General features: G+C 45.0%; 1 protein-coding gene across 1 annotated transcript in view; it reads right to left on the reverse strand.

The window, feature by feature from the left end:
• LOC137537201 (zinc finger protein 208-like) overlaps positions 1-17,617 on the reverse strand; it is a 176,477-nt gene that overhangs the window by 45,581 nt on the left and 113,279 nt on the right. Inside the window, exons 4-6 of the mRNA XM_068259309.1 lie at positions 13,765-14,631; positions 7,989-9,179; positions 1,399-1,588 (exon numbers count right to left, since the gene is read on the reverse strand). Coding sequence (XP_068115410.1) covers positions 1,399-1,588; positions 7,989-9,179; positions 13,765-14,631 — 2,248 coding nt within the window. The remainder of the gene's footprint in view (positions 1-1,398; positions 1,589-7,988; positions 9,180-13,764; positions 14,632-17,617) is intronic.

Consider the following 17,617-nt stretch of genomic DNA (forward strand, 5'->3'; position numbering starts at 1 on the left):
GCTGCAAAGGACACATTTCAAGGCCTCCCATTTAATGTGGGCAGGGTCTCATCCGTTTTGTGACTCCAGGTGAAATCCACTATGGCCGCCTTTAGATTGGAGACGCAATCCACATCTTTCAGCAGATTATTGTTCATACGCCAATGAAATCCTGTTCTTTAACATCATGGCGCACATCTTATACACACACTCACACATTACTATACATTATGGTGTGTGTGTCCATAGGGTGTCAGGCTGGTTATGGAGTACAGTCCATAGGACAAGGAAGGGGTAATAAGGGAAGTTTGGGACTCGGGGACAGTTTAGAATTAGCACACACAAAGGTCAAGTTTAAAAGGTTTATTAGAAAATATTTGTAACAAGCAAATCACACAAATAAACCAACATCTTAGTAATAAAACATATGTAGACATAACAAGGCCCATACTAGGGATGAATAATGAGATGCAAATAATTGTGACTTCATGCAGGATTATGTAAATGTTGTATGCAAATGTATGCAGCTGGAAAATGGAGCAATGAAGTCCTAGCAAGGTGTAAATTGCTTGGTCTACTTTCAAGCCGCATATATTTGCATTTGAAATGCGCATAATTCTGTATGAACTATTTGCATCACAAACATGTGGCATTTTCCTGCCTAAACCATATTTAGTTGCACCCACTGTAGGCCTTTTTAAATAAATGATAAACTGTGATTTGCAGCCACTGTAGCAGAGGCCTTACATATGTGGCATACTGAGCTTTACCTGCCTGTACATGTTTGGGAAGTAACAGCACGTCCCTTCTGCAGATCAGCACATAGGCCACGCCCACAGGAAGTCACCCCACCATGACCCCTACTACCTCTTGCAGTCAGCATCAGTCCTCAATTAAAAATTTCTGTCTTGTGCCTCCTGACTTAAAGGAAACTGTAGCGAGATGGATATGGGGGCTGCCATGTTTATTTCCTTTTAAACAATACCAGATGCCTGGCTATCCTGCTGATACTCTGCTTCTAATACTTTTAGTCAAAGACCCTGAACAAGCATGTAGCATATCAGGTGTTTGACATTTTTGTCAAATATGATAAGATTAGCTGCATGCTTGTTTCTGGTGCGATTCAGACACTACTGCTGACAAATAGTCAGCAGGGCTGCCAGGCAACTAGTATTGTTTAAATGGAAATAGATATGGCAGCCTCCACATACCTCTCCTTACAGTTGTCCTTTAAGGGTAAAAATATGGTACTTTGGAAAGTACAGGGTGGATGCAAACATCGTGTAAAGTTTGTGTTAAATGTGAACACTGGGGGGGGGGGGGGGGGGAGGCGTGGCAAACATGGCAAGCTGAGTAGACGTCTTTGTTAGAGCTCCGCTACCCGGCTTATCCCTGACAGATTACTAACGGGCTACAGACCTCGGAATCTTATATAACTTTATCTGGAGACCCGTGTAGAACTGAGGAGATACGCTGGAGTCGTGGTGCCTGCCTCCAGACGGAGAAAACCTCCCGGGACCTTCGGTGGAAGCGAGCTGGGAGTCCAGTGCTGGGCCTGAGAGGACGCTGAGAGTCACACACCGCGCCTCTCCATACCCCGATATGCCACCTAAGGTGAACAAAGAAAAAGAGGACCAGGTTGAACCTACGGAACAACCGCCCTCTACCCCACTTCAACAGCTCTCCTCTAACCGAGGAAAGCAGAACAAAGATGGCGGAAGCCCACGAGAACATGCGGAGGACAGAGCGGACATGCCGACTCCCGCTGAACTCTTGGAAGCTATTCGCACCTGCCAAACCACGCTAACGGTCAAGATAGACCATCTGGACACGGGGCTGAGCCTACTTAGGAGCGATATGGGCAAGCTACGTGATAGAACCAAGGAACTGGAACGCCGCACTTCAGATCTAGAGGACACAGTACAGGCGCAAAGAGTCGCACTCCCTGGGATACAACTACGGCTGACCCAGTTGGAAGGAAGATCGATAGATGCGGAGAACCGTAACCGCAGGAACAATTTAAGGATCCTGGGCTTACCAGAGGGAGCTGAGGGAAGTAACACCGCCACTTTTATTGAAGAAATGTTCCGTAAAGTCCTGCCAGCAGAGACCTTTTCTGATCACTTTGTAGTAGAGAGGGCACATCGAGTTCCAGCACGACTGGGCCCACCAGGAGCCCTTCCCCGTCCAGTCATCCTAAAGCTTCTCAATTTCAGGGATCGGGATGCTATTTTAACAGCAGCACGGAACGCCGGTGAGATTCACTTCAATAACGCTAAACTCATGATATTCCCTGACCATACAATGGAAACACAGAAGCAGAGGAAGTAATTCCAATATGTGAAAAACAAGCTTAAAGAACGTAACATCAGCTACTCTATGCAGTTCCCCGCAAAACTCCGTGTCCAAGACGGAGAGACCACACGTTTTTTTGAAAATCCTGAGGGCGCCATGAAGTGGATAGACACCTTGCCAAAGAAATGAGTGAGTACACTGGGGCTGATCTGTACTCCCTTTTCCCCCTCGTGCCGTTATTGGGTGTAGGGAATGTTCACCCTCGGTTTTTCTACTTTATTAATATGTACACTCTCGCACGAGAAGTTTAATGTTTAAGGGGGGGCTTGAACACTGAAGTCTGTGTGTGTTTTTACTGGACTGATCAGCTATAACATTTACAGCAACACAAAATGGCGGGCCTCTATAGCAGTTAGCTATATATACAATCAAACTGTCTTCTTCCCGCCGGCCTTTCCCGCACTTAGTTTCCCGCGCTTGGATGGGTGCCAACTTCTACGCAGCAATGCTGTACCCTGCGCGGCGCTAGCCATCAATCCTACCACCAAGTGTTTTTGCCTAGCTATGGCTGATGCTTTTAACTTTTACACTATGGCTGTCGTGAAACTTTTGCAATACGTAACTGCTAGACTCCTATGCCTGTGCTGTTTTGTTATACATATCTGCTGGTGCCGTACATCTTACGGAAGGATCTTCTTCACAAAGAACTCTGGAAACATCTTTAAGTCTGCGGACTGTGTGGGAAAGTGCACTCAAACCTGCTGCAACGCTAACATGTGGAGTATATTTTATTTCTGAATGTGGTTTTGCCTGCTTTTTTCCCCCGTCCTCTTGCTACAGGCCTCCCTTGAGACAGATAGCCCTGTGCATATGATATGTAAAGCCTTCGAACAGCCACCTTCTGAGATAATTTACTTTGTGTTACATCATATAACTGAATATATGTAATAACTTTCTGACCTAAAGACCTTATCTACTAGTATAAGGTTATTGATACTGATGCTTAGCAGACTTGAATCATTAGCCTAAACAGAGCATATTATATAGGTGAAGGGACAGTCAGGTGTTGTGTGAGATTACCTTGGATAAAATATGCGTATAAATAATTTGTTTCATCTTACTTGAGCCATCAGATGGCAGCAAATCCTTTATAATGTCATAAAGATTCCTATATGCATGCATAGAGATTTAGAATAGAAGGGAGGTGGTGTGCTGAGATAGACCTGAGAACACAGAATGATTTGCTACAATAGATACTGATAGAACCCTGCGCTCTGGCTCTTCGTTAGCTACCTGGATAGAAATTCCCCCACAAATACACCACATGGGACTACCTGTGAATTACTGAGAGAGATGCTTCTTTTCTATGAAAAATACTCTAATAGTATTAAAACCCCTATGGTGGTAATATGTTGTAGTTCCCTTTGCTGCTTGACTGCTGCCTGATCGCTGGAGCACAGTAGGCGATGCCTTCTGCCTTAGTAATCCTGAGAAAAATAGGTCCCTAATTAGTACTCTATGCCGAAATACACACACTGCTAGTACCTACCACTAAAATAAAACTTAATGCGGTAATCCCACTCACTGGATTACCTGGAGCACACTATGGAAGTATTGAGCTCTATGTTCATACTATCTGTACACATGGGATTTGCTATTTGTGCATGCTTATCTAGGGGTCGCATCCGCATCTCCTTGCATCACACTAAAAAGAATAACTAGAAGTCCCCGCAATAGTTAATTAATAAATGGTCTGCGATGGCTCTACCGCTATAACTTCCATATGCATGATTAAGTTAGTTTCCTCCCAGCTAGCCTGGGTGTAGCTGGGCAGCGGGTCTAGTCAGTTCGCTTGCCACCCCCTCAACCATCAGTGTGTGTAGAATACACACTGGTGCACTAAGTTTTAGCCCATCACTCAGTAGATAACTGAGTGAGGGCTGGGGGTTTGTGGGTCAAAGCTACTTTGCCTGTTGGTAAACATAGCAGGGCGGGTTTTTGTGGGGTTTACAGGATTTGTCTAGGTCTTGTTTATAAGTGAACGTACCATGATGAATAACTCTGTCTTCATTATCTACTCTCTCTCTCTTTATTCCTTTTCCTAATCTGTCCTCTCTTGGACAACAAGGTGTTAAAATATATTACATGTATCTCTGATAGATAAAATTTAAGTATAATGGCAAATACTTAAAGAGAGACTGAAGCGAGAATAAATCTCGCTTCAGACCTTAGAGTTAGCAGGGGCATGTGTGCCCCTGCTAAAACGCCGCTATAGCGTGGCTTAACGGGGGTCCCTTCACCCCCAAATCCCCCTCCGTAATGCGGGGGAGCGCTTCCTGGTTGGGGCAGGGCTAACCGCCGCAGCCCTGCCCCACGCGCGTCTGTCAGCGCGTATCTCCACCTCTCCCCCGCCCCTCTCAGTCTTCCTTCACTGAGAGGGGCGGGGGAAAGGCGGCGATGCGCGGCTGATAGACGCGACTGGAGGCAGGGCTGCAGCCGTTAGCCCTGCCTCCAGGAGCGACCAAGCCTGCGACCAAGTGTCGCAGTGGGGGGTTTGGGGGTCTAGGGACCCCCGTTTAGCGGCGCTATTGCGGCGGTTTAGCAGGGGCACACGTGCCCCTGCTAACTATGAGCTCTGAAGCGAGATTTATTCTCGCTTCAGAGTCTCTTTAACAAACGAATGTGCCGTCCAGCTTGACCTGTGTCTCTTGGAATGTTCGGGGTCTTAACTCCAAATTTAAGAGGGCGTTAGTTTTTGAATATCTCAAAAAATATAGGCCTCATATATGTGTCCTGCAAGAAACTCATCTAATCGGCAGCACTATTATGGCCCTAAAAAAAACATGGGTTGGACACTATTTTCATTCTACGTATTCTACCCACTCCAGGGGAGTTAGTGTGCTGTTTCACAAATCTTTGAACATGGCAGTACATCAGGTCAGGCTGGACACATTTGGTAGATATGTATTGATACAGGCAACTACGGAATCTCTTTTATTGTTGTGGGCATGTATCTCCCGCCTGCTGGGGACACGACACTACTAAATGATATAATTAACATTATAGCTCAGCTCCCACCGGCCAAGGTTATTTGGGCTGGGGACTTCAACCTAGCACCGAACCCTATAATCGATAGACTGACTTACACCACTCCTGAACGATTTGATTTATGCTCATGGGCGGATACGCACACACTAGTTGATGTGTGGAGTTGGAAATATCCAGACTCCCAGAAACCTGCACTTCTCTAACACATAAAAAACTTTATCTAGGATAGATATCATATACACAACTGGCGATGTTCTGCCGATGATTCATGCAGTGGATATTCTCCCTGGGGGGGGGGGGGGGGGGGGATCACTCTCCAACACTCATTGAACTGAAAATGGAAGAAACCCTACAAACTAAATCCTGGAGGTTGTCCAGATACTGGATAACGGATCCAGTGGTGGACGAGGCTATAACTAAAAATCTGCAAAATTATTGGGTTGATAATGAAGAAACGGCCTCCTCGGATGTGGTTTGGAATGCTCAAAAGGCCTGTGTTAGGGGATATTACATAGCGGAAATTGCCAAAGTCAGAACACAAAATAATATTCTGCTTAAAAATGCTGAAACTAATGCCGAACAAGCCGAAAATAAGTATATTGAGTAAAAATCTACTCAGGCTTTTAAGGACTGGCAGTCATCCCTAAATAGGGTAGAACTTCTGAGAATTAACTGCTGTGAAAAGGCTATGTTGGCTAAATCACAGCACATTTTTGCTAAAGGGGATAAAAATGATAAACTCTTAGCGTGGCTACTCAGAGATATGTCCCCCAGCATGACTATACCCATAATCACATCCGAGGAGGGTAATGAGTATGAAGAACAGCTGCATATAGAACTGGTGTTCATGAAATACTATATCCAGCTATACACCTCCAAAGCTGAATATTCGCCCTCCCAACTAATTGATTTTCTAAACACAATCCCCTTCCCTACGTTGACTGAGGAACATTCAAAGATACTGGATGCACCCCTGACCCTGGACGAGATCACGGATGCCATCTCTGGGCTGCAGTGTGGTAAATCCCCTGGCTTAGACGGATATCCGTCGGAATATTACAAACATTACCACCAAATCCTAGCCCCAAAGTTACTCGATACAAAGCAGCCCTTGACATGGATAAGCCTCCAGCCTCATGGGCGGAAGCTTTGATCACACTAATACAGAAACCAGGCAAGGACCCCCCATTTATGCACCTCGTATAGACCGATCTCGCTGATCAATGTGGATGCCAAGATACTAGCAAAAGCACTGGCTAATAGACTTAGCAAGTGTATCCTTACTCTCATACATCCGGATCAATCCGGGTTTATGCCAGGGAAGGGCACGGATATCAATCTCAGGAGACTACATACTCATTTAGTGGCCAACCATGAGAATAAGGGGGATAGGGTGATCGCTTCTTTAGACAATGAAAAAGCGTTTGACTCGTGGAGTGGGGTTTTCTCTGGGAAGTAATGGCCAGATTTGGCATAGGTGCCAACTTTATTAAGATGACCCAGCTCCTTTATAAAAATCCCACAGCTAAAATACGCATTAATAATAAGATCACACAAGCTTTTCATTTAAATAGAGGCATGAGACAGGGGTGCCCCCTTTCGCCGAGTCTGTTTGCCTTGGCTATTGAGCCACTGGCGATTATGATTAGACAGTCAACTACTATTCATGAGCTTAAATTGGGTAGGCTTAAAGAGAACATTTCTCTTTATGCGGATGACATTCTTTTGTACCTGGAGGATTCTGGCCCTTCCCTGGCTGCAAATAAATCAAAATCGATCCTTTTTTCACTAGATAAAGACCCCTCCTCCTACTCTAACTCTGGTTTAGCCTTGCAATGGTCCGGAAAATTCACATACCTGGGTATTACTTCAACCCGTTCACCGGTGGATGGATGTGAAATGGTAGCACCTTTTATTATTACATTGCAGCAATTACACCTGAGACAAGGTACAGAGTCCCTTCTGTCTTTAGGTACATTCAATTTCTTTCTGGGCAAAGTATCTGACTTGCATACCCAACTCTTAATTCTCCGACCTCGGCTGTACTCAGAAACCAGCAGATCACTGAAGTGCTTCCCATAGGTAGGATCTTGGCTCAGGATCAGCCAGAATTTACCAACCACAGAGCAAATACGCTCAAACAGATGACTGCAGCCACACATAAAGGGTATAAGTGCAGACTTGTTTTTACCTTGGGAAGCAATAAGCTGCGTCTATCAATAGCTCTGACCTCCCCACTGACCTTCCACAGGACATGCTCATCGTAACCCTTTACTATCATCTTACTGACCAAAACTCCCGACACCGTCACAATCCTCCTTACTTGGCCAAATGTGCTGAGCCCTCAAATCACCAAATAGGACAAAGGAGGGGCCATTGTGCTCCAGGGCAGGCCAGGGCACAGAATGTGGGTGGAGCTATGCTACAATTCAACTGTAAAGATCACTACAAGAAATATGACAGAGACCCAACCCAGACTGCAGTAATAGAGCTTCTCACCAGCGATGAGAGAGGGATAATCGGAGCTGAATAAGCCTGTTATTGGCTGCTGCACTCCTCTCTCCATCCTCCCTACTTCCAGCTATGCTGGGGAGATGGAGAGCAGTGTGCTGTGGCCAGTTCAGGTTCACTGAGGGTGAAGCTATGTTTCCCTGCTCTTTACTTACCACCAGTGTGAGATCTCTCATGTTTGACAAGGTTTCCTTTATCAGCAAAACATTTCCCACACTCAGTGCATGAATAGGGCTTCTCACCAGTGTGAGATCTCTCATGTCTGACAAGATCTGCTTTATGCCCAAACCATTTCCCACACTCAGCACATGAATAGGGCTTCTCACCAGTGTGAGATCTCTCATGTATGACAAGGCTTCTTTTATCACCAAAACATTTCCCACACTCAGCACATGAATAGGGCTTCTCACCAGTGTGAGATCTCTCATGTATGACAAGGCTTCTTTTATCACCAAAACATTTCCCACACTCAGCGCATGAATAGGGCTTCTCACCAGTGTGCGTTCTCTCATGTCTGACAAGATGTGGTTTTCGCACAAAACATTTCCCACACTCAGCACATGAATAGGGCTTCTCACCAGTGTGAGATCTCTCATGTATGACAAGGCTTCTTTTATCACCAAAACATTTCCCACACTCAGCGCATGAATAGGGCTTCTCACCAGTGTGCGTTCTCTCATGTCTGAGAAGATGTGATTTCAGCACAAAACATTTCCCACACTCAGCACACGAATAGGGCTTCTCACCAGTGTGAGTTCTCTCATGACTGACAAGGTTTCTTTTTATACCAAAACATTTCCCACACTCAGAACATGAATTCTCACCAGTGTGAGATCTCTTATGCGTGACAAGGGTTGATTTCTGTGCAAAACATTTCCCACACTCACCACATGAATATGGCTTCTCACCAGTGTGAGATCTCTTGTGTGCGACAAGATGTGATTTAAGAGCAAAAGATTTCCCACACTCAGCACACGAATAGGGCCTTTCACCAGTGTGAGATCTCTCATGTGTGACAAGTTTTGATTTCCATGCAAAACACTTCCCACACTCTGCACATGAATAAAGCTTCTCCCCGGTGTGAGATCTCTCATGTATGACAAGATGTGATTTCCAACCAAAACATTTCCCACATGTGGAACAGGAATGCGACCTTCCAGCAGGGGGAGAGCTGTGCTGGGAATGAGGCCCCTCAGGGTTAGACAGGTGAGAGGAGTCTGGAGGAATATTTGGGGTAACCAGGATATCTGCAGGAGATTCTTGTCCAATGACATCATCATCCGTTGTACAGTCTGTGGATACAGAGAGACGAGACTCTGAGAGGTTCCTGATGCCGGGACTCCGCCCTGCAAATAGAGAAACATCATCACTTACTGTTAGAGAATTTTGAGGGGAGGGACAATTATCATTAGGGATGGTCAGTGAGCTGCTGAGAATTCCATGTTGGTGTATAATTCCTCATTTCACTTAATCAACTTAGGCTATTTTGTGCAGATACATCACATAAAATAAGATTAAGAAACAATAAAATTACAGGTTTGAATGTAACAAAATAAGTACCAAGCCGGGGGGGGGGGGGGGATGACGGAGGGAGGGGTGAATACTTTTGCAAGGCACTGTACCCACCCACTGGGCTATGAGGAGGAGGAGCCGGAGATGGCAGCCTTGGCAAGTTGTTCTCTCTGTTTTTGTTTTTTAATATTGCCTTGTGCAACCCAACCCAGATAACCTTCCCCAGCGAACAAATACTGAGCATTCAGAACTTAGCTGTACCTGATCTACCCCTGGATACTTCATCTACTCTTAGCCTTCTGGGGATTCTGACCAGTGGAGCTACAGTGCTGAATCAGGCAGTGAGGCTTAGAAGAGGCAAGCTCTCCGGGATCCAGGTGTACTTTTGGCATAGAGGACTGTGTTCACCATTACCTGGAATCATACTCTCTAATGTTAGGTCAATATGCAACAAACTAGAGGAGCTTCAACTACTGATCAGGACTAAAGGCTCATACACACATCAGACCATAGTCTTTTGAAAATGAAAGATCACAGACCAATCTTACCACCCTTCATGTAGTATGAGAGCCATACTCTACACAGTCTATTCTATGGAGCTGAACTCCCCATCAGACAGAAATCTTTGCAAGATGCTGCACACACAGATGCTGTACAGACACAAAAGATCAGTATCTGCAAAAGATCTGTTCCTGCCAAAAATCCATTCCTGCAAATTGCAATGATAGTCTATGAGATCTGCAGATCATCATACACACCTTGTTTAACAGACATTCATCTGCAGATCAGACAATCATCTGCAGATCTGAAAATCCATCCTGGTAGATCTGATCTGCAGATGAATGTCAGTTAAATCATGTGTGTATGATGATCTGCAGATCTCATAGACTATCATTGCAATTTGCAGGAATGGATGTTTGTCAGGAACAGATCTTTTGCAGATACTGATCTTTTGTGTCTGTACAGCATCTGTGTGTGCAGCATCTTGCAAAGATTTCTGTCTGATGGGGAGTTCAGCTCCATAGAATAGACTGTGTAGAGTATGGCTCTCATACTACATGAAGGGTGGTAAGATTGGTCTGTGATCTTTCATTTTCAAAAGACTATGGTCTGATGTGTGTATGTGGCCTAAGAAGGACTTTTACCTCTCTGCTGCTCTTTGCTTCACAGAAACTTGGCTGTCTGAGCGGATTCCAGACAATGCTCTGCAGATTAATGGATTTACACTCTATAGATCTGACCGGACACACTTATTTCTGGCAAAGGAGGAGGGCTCTGTTTCTATATAAATGATGAGTGGTGTAAAGATGTCACAGTTATTAGGAGGACATGCTCGGCTGGGCTGGGAACACTCTCCATAAACTGCAGACCTTCCTATTCACCCCCTGAGCTTTCTTCATTTATTCTGGTTGCTGTGTACATCCCTCCACAAACATGCATGCAGCCTGCGCTCCAGGAATTCACAGATCAGATCACCGAGGTGGAGAGGGGGCACCCTGATTCTTTTCTCATCATTCTAGAGGATTCCAACAGTGCCAACCTAAACAGAGAACTTCAAAATTACAAGCAACTAGAGGAGGTAAAACACCTGATCGCTGTTACACTATGGCTAAGGACTCGTATCACTCTGTCTGCAGAGCAGCTCTGGGGAACTCTGATCATGCTGTGATACAGCCCATCCCAACACACAGAGACTAAAAACTGCTAAACCTGTAGTGTCCACAGGTAAGAAATGAGCTGCTTTGATTCAACAGACTGGAACATATTCAAAGACTCCACCAATCAGCAGAAAGAATAATTGGCTGCAGCTTACCTTCCATGCAAGATCTTTATGCTAGCAGGTGGAGAAAGAGAGCGACCAAGATAGCCTCTCACCTTGCTCACTCCATCCTCCAGCTTATGCCTTCAGGTGTGAGATACCGGTCAGTCACAACAAAAACTTCCAGGCACAGAACAGCTCCTTCCCTCAGGCAGAAGCCATGCTTAATGCAGAACCACGCTAGGGCTGCTAGGACTGGAAAGCATTACAGCATAGAACTGAAAATGAACGCTTCTCACCATGTTTACTACCACTATAACTTATATACGGTCCTTGACTTGTAATATCTATAATGTCTCTCCTTGTATTTCATCTGTGTCTGTGTTAGGATTCCTCCTGTGACGTGTTCTGTCCATTGCAGGTGGAGCCGAAAATGGACAGTTCTGGCTTGTCAGTCTGCATACGGTTGTGCATTCGCAATGAGTCACATTGTCATTTGCAATTGCTCTGCAGTTCTGGACAGCTCAGAATGCTGTCATTATTCCACCAATGGTTTACTACAGCTGTACTGCAGCCAGATAGCCCTGGATTTCCTGCATGTATGTTCTTGCATAGTACTGCATGCATTTGTTATGATGGTCGTTCAGCTAGCAAATGGTATTCAAGCCAGCTTAGGATTGAATGATTACCATTCAGCTGTGTTGAGATTTGCATGCTTGCCTCCATTGGTTGATGCCAGCATAAAAGCCTGCCTCTCTTGTTAGGCCCCGGCCCATCATAGTTTCAGCTCTGTCTAGGCTGTTACTGGGTCCCTTGATATTGCAAAATATATTCCTTGTCTTAGTTCAGTTATCCTGTGGAGCTACGTTTATGTATTTCCCACGGGGACATATATACGTACTCCTTCTAGTATAGAGATTCTGTATTGCCTAGTCTCGTTCGCTGTATTGCTCCTGATCCTAGTCAGTGTTCTTTGCTTACGTTATATATCGGTTCATCGCCGATATATACATATGTTAGTCAGTCGTTTGTAGTTTCATTGATAGCTATAAATTGTAATATGCTAGGAAATCATATCTATTGTATATTTGTCTGTGTATTACGTTTGCCTGCCTTTTGACTCTGCTATTGCCTGACGATTCTGTCCTGTCCTTGCGTGGTAGCCATTGCTTTGGTTGCTATTGGCTACCTCACTCCAGTCTGTCTTGTATCTGTCTGAATGTTTGCTATCGCAAGAGCAGCACAACATCGCACTGCGCTGTCATTGAGTCTTATCAGAAGCCCAGAGATGCAGTTGCTCTGGGCAGCCTGTGTAGCCTCTTCCATTATCCAGCTCTTAGCCTTGCTGTTCTGGATAGTCGGAAAGTAGGACACCCCCTCCCCCTCCCCCCAGCATAACAGTCTGTTAAGTAACCGTAAAGTCAAATTCTTTGTACAGGTGAACTTATTTGCCCAAATAAAATTGAATCTGATTCATGATTGTTCAGATGACCATCAATATCATAAAAAAAGGACATCAGGGATACAAACAGCCCCAGGCGCTTCTGTGTTTACAATATTTTCATTTAGCCATTATCTTTGTGTGTAAGGAGAGGCCTTCCCCATACAGTACAGCAGCAAGGTGAGAGGTGTGCAGTGTAACAGTGCATGTGACTATATTCTCTATCAGCTGCAGCCATTATCTCTGTGTGTAAGGAGAGGCCTTCCCCATACAGTACAGCAGCAAGGTGAGAGGTGTGCAGTGTAACAGTGCATGTGACTATATTCTCTATCAGCTGCAGCCATTATCTATGTGTGTAAGGAGAGGCCTTCCCCATACAGTACAGCAGCAAGGTGAGAGGTGTGCAGTGTAACAGTGCATGTGAATATATTCTCTATCAGCTGCAGCCATTATCTCTGTGTGTGTAAGGAGAGGCCTTCCCCATACAGTACAGCAGCAAGGAGAGAGGTGTGCAGTGTAACAGTGCATGTGACTATATTCTCTATCAGCTGCAGCCAGTATCTCTGTGTGTAAGGAGAGGCCTTCCACATACAGTACAGCAGCAAGGTGAGAGGTGTGCAGTGTAACAGTGCATGTGACTATATTCTCTATCAGCTGCAGCCATTATCTGTGTGTGTAAGGAGAGGCCTTCCCCATACAGTACAGCAGCAAGGAGAGAGGTGTGCAGTGTAACAGTGCATGTGACTATATTCTCTATCAGCTGCAGCCATTATCTCTGTGTGTAAGGAGAGGCCTTCCCCATACAGTACAGCAGCAAGGTGAGAGGTGTGCAGTGTAACAGTGCATGTGACTATATTCTCTATCAGCTGCAGCCATTATCTCTGTGTGTAAGCAGAGGCCTTCCACATACAGTACAGCAGCTAGGTGAGAGGTGTGCAGTGTAACAGTGCATGTGACTATATTCTCTATCAGCTGCAGCCATTATCTCTGTGTGTAAGGAGAGGCCTTCCACATACAGTACAGCAGCAAGGTGAGAGGTGTGCAGTGTAACAGTGCATGTGACTATATTCTCTATCAGCTGCAGCCATTATCTCTGTGTGTAAGGAGAGGCCTTCCACATACAGTACAGCAGCAAGGTGAGAGGTGTGCAGTGTAACAGTGCATGTGAATATATTCTCTATCAGCTGCAGCCAAAGACATATTAATGCTGATCACTCACCTGTTCTGCTCTCTGTAAGAGGGTCCTTTTCTATAGTTGTCCTCATCATATCACCCTCTACTGCAGACCGCTGATCACTCCTCACATATGTCTCTTCTTCTTCCTCTTTCTTTGTCCTCATCACATAAGCCTCCTCCATAGATTTCTGATCACTCCTCACATACGTCTCTTCTTCCTCCTCTTTAATTGTCCTCATCATATCACCCTCCTCTATAGACTGCCGATCACTCCTCACATATGTCTCTTCTTCTTCCTCTTTAATTGTCCTTATCATGTCACCCTCCTCCATAGACTGCTGATCACTCCTCATATATTTCTCTTCTTCCTCTTTAACTGCCCTCATCATGTCTTTCTCTTCTGTAGACAGCTGATCACTCCTCACATACGTCTTTTCTTCTTCCTCTTTAATTGTCCCCATCATGTCACCCTCCTCCATAGAATGCTGATCACTCTTCATATACGTCTCTTCTTCTTCCTCTTTAGTTGTCCCCATCATGTCACCCTCCTCCATAGACTGCTGATCACTCCTCACATATGTCTCTTCTTTTTCCTCTTTAATTGCCCTCATCATGTCACCCTCCTCCATAGACTGCTGATCACTCCTCACATACGGCTCTTCTTCTTTCTCTTTAATTGCCCTCATCATGTCACCCTCCTCCATAGACTGCTGATCACTCCTCACATATGTCTCTTCTTCTTCCTCTTTAATTGCCCTCATCGTGTCACCCTCCTCCATAGACTGCTGATCACTCCTCACATATGTCTCTTCTTTTTCCTCTTTAATTGCCCTCATCATGTCACCCTCCTCTATAGACTGCTGATCACTCCTCACATACAGCTCTTCTTCTCTGAGCTCAGATCTTAGTTCTGAAAAGGATAACATATTATAGCTGTAAGATATTAGCAGTAATAAACAGAGCACATAAAATAACAATTTGCTAGGGGGTGATTATATATCATAAGCTGCGGTATTCTGCACATTCAGTATGGTCATCCAGTGGGACTATCTTATGGAAATGGACATAATGGACAGATCCTGCTCCTTCAGAACCTCCCTTCCTGAGACCTCCACTGATCTGCAACAACCTGATTGTACAGCATATTATTGGCTGCTGGCATTAGTGACTGTTGCTATGACCAGCTGCTAGGAAAAAGGAAGAGATGCTGGCCTGCCTTCCATAATGGCTGGGATAAACATAGACCTCCTGTGACTGCAGTAATAACCACAGATGATAACAGGTGTATTTAGATGCATGATTTATAGCATAAGAAATAAGAGAAACAAAGTGGAAAAAAGAGAAATATGGTAAAACTGAGAGTAAGCAAATATGAGGAGCATCAGCTGAAGATAATAATAATAATAATACTGACATTTGTATAGCACTTTTTCTCCTGTCGGGCTCAAAGTACTCAAAGGCTGCAGCCACTAAGGGTAAGCACAAGGGTCCACCCTGCAGTGTTAGGGAGTCTTGCCTAAGCACTCCTTACTGAACAGATACTGACCCTAGCCAGGATTCCAACCCTGGTCTCCCATGTCAAAGGCAGTGCCCAGTTACCAGTACACTATCCAGCCACACCAGATGTCAGCTGCGCCTCGAGGATCTTATGGGCTCAGTGTTCCATGGCATACAGGATCAGCCAGTCACAGCTCCACTCCACACTATACACAGATTATATTCTTCTCTGTGTCTCCATCCCTGAGGGGCAATTATCTAACCTAATCCACCATATAGATACTTTGTACCATTCTCAGGAATAAAGGCCGACTACCCTACAATAAAACTCTACTACTCCCTGCAAGCTCTCTCCTGAGAGATGTATGCGCCTGGATTCTGCTCACACCCTTCATATCACTAACCATTCCCCCATTACCTGGTATAACATTCCCATCAGCCACTTCTCAGCCATATAAAGCCAGTCACTGATAACATAAGCTCTCTCCTTACAGATGTATGCGCCTGGATTCTGCTCACACCCTTCATATCACTAACCATCCCCCCATTACCTGGTATAACATTCCCATCAGCCACTTCTCAGCCATATAAAGCCAGTCACTGATAACATAAGCTCTCCTTACAGATGTATGCGCCTGGATTCTGCTCACACCCTTCATATCACTAAACATTCCCCCATTACCTGGTATAACATTCCCATCAGCCACTTCTCAGCCATATAAAGCCAGTCACTGATAACATAAGCTCTCCTTACAGATGTATGCGCCTGGATTCTGCTCACACCCTTCATATCACTAAACATTCCCCCATTACCTGGTATAACATTCCCATCAGCCACTTCTCAGCCATATAAAGCCAGTCACTGATAACATAAGCTCTCCTTACAGATGTATGCGCCTGGATTCTGCTCACACCCTTCATATCACTAAACATTCCCCCATTACCTGGTATAACATTCCCATCAGCCACTTCTCAGCCATATAGAGCCAGTCACTGATAACATAAGCTCTCCTAAGAGATATATGCGCCTGGATTCTGCTCACACCCTTCATATCACTAAACATTCCCCCATTACCTGGTATAACATTCCCATCAGCCACTTCTCAGCCATATAAAGCCAGTCACTGATAACATAAGCTCTCCTGAGAGATGTATGCGCCTGGATTCTGCTCACACCCTTCATATCACTAACCATTCCCCCATTACCTGGTATAACATTCCCATCAGCCACCTCTCAGTCATATAAAGCCAGTCACTGATAATATAAGCTCTCCCTACAGATGTATGCGCCTGGATTCTGCTCACACCCTTCATATCACTAAACATTCCCCCATTACCTGGTATAACATTCCCATCAGCCACTTCTCAGCCATATAAAGCCAGTCACTGATAACAGAAGCTCTCTCCTGAGAGATGTATGCGCCTGGATTCTGCTCACACCCTTCATATCACTAAACATCCCCCCATTACCTGGTATAACATTCCCATCAGCCACTTTTCAGCCATATAAAGCTGGTCACTGATAACATAAGCTCTCCTTACAGATGTATGCGCCTGGATTCTGCTCACACCCTTCATATAGGGAGCTGGAGAGAGCAGACCTGACACCACTCAGGGTAAACAGACGCTCTCTGTAGTGTAATATATGCATCCCTTCACCAAGGGCGGATATCAATAGGCATCAATGATCAGGATAACAGAGGTGCCAACAAAGGATAAAATACACTAAAAACAGCTTAAAAGGGAGGAAGTGGTGGACTCACCTCCAGGTAGTCTAAATAAGTCTAGTAAAAAAACAAACACTTATTTTCCCATTTGAAAAAAAACCCTCCAATTAGAGATTAGATAACCAAATGTTCCTCCAGTATTCAGTAGCTCCCTCCCCAGTATAGACAGGCAGTTGTGCCTCAGGGGGACATTAGAAGGAGGGGGGGATATGGCTACACTGCAGAGTAATATGGCAATGCTGGGGGCAAGGGAAACAGGGCTACAGGGGAAATGCCAGCACTGCAGCACAGGGGGGACATGGCTATATTCCATATACATCTCTTGTCTCTGTGATGTGACTGAATTATTACTAGGAAGGTGAGATGCCAGCACTGGAGGGACATGGCTATATTCCATATACATCTCGTCTCTGTGATGTGAATTATTACTAGGAAGGTGAGATGCCGGCACTGGAGGGACATGGCTATATTCCATATACATCTTCTCTTGTCTCTGTGATATGACTGAATTATTACTAGGAAGGTGAGATACCAGCACTGGAGGGACATGGCTATATTCCATATACATCTTCTCTTGTCTCTGTGATGTGACTGAATTATTACTAGGAAGGTGAGATGCCAGCACTGGAGGGACATGGCTATATTCCATATACATCTTCTCTTGTCTCTGTG

Source organism: Hyperolius riggenbachi, chromosome 10, assembly GCF_040937935.1.
Source record: "Hyperolius riggenbachi isolate aHypRig1 chromosome 10, aHypRig1.pri, whole genome shotgun sequence".
Classification (NCBI taxonomy): Eukaryota; Metazoa; Chordata; class Amphibia; order Anura; family Hyperoliidae; genus Hyperolius; species Hyperolius riggenbachi.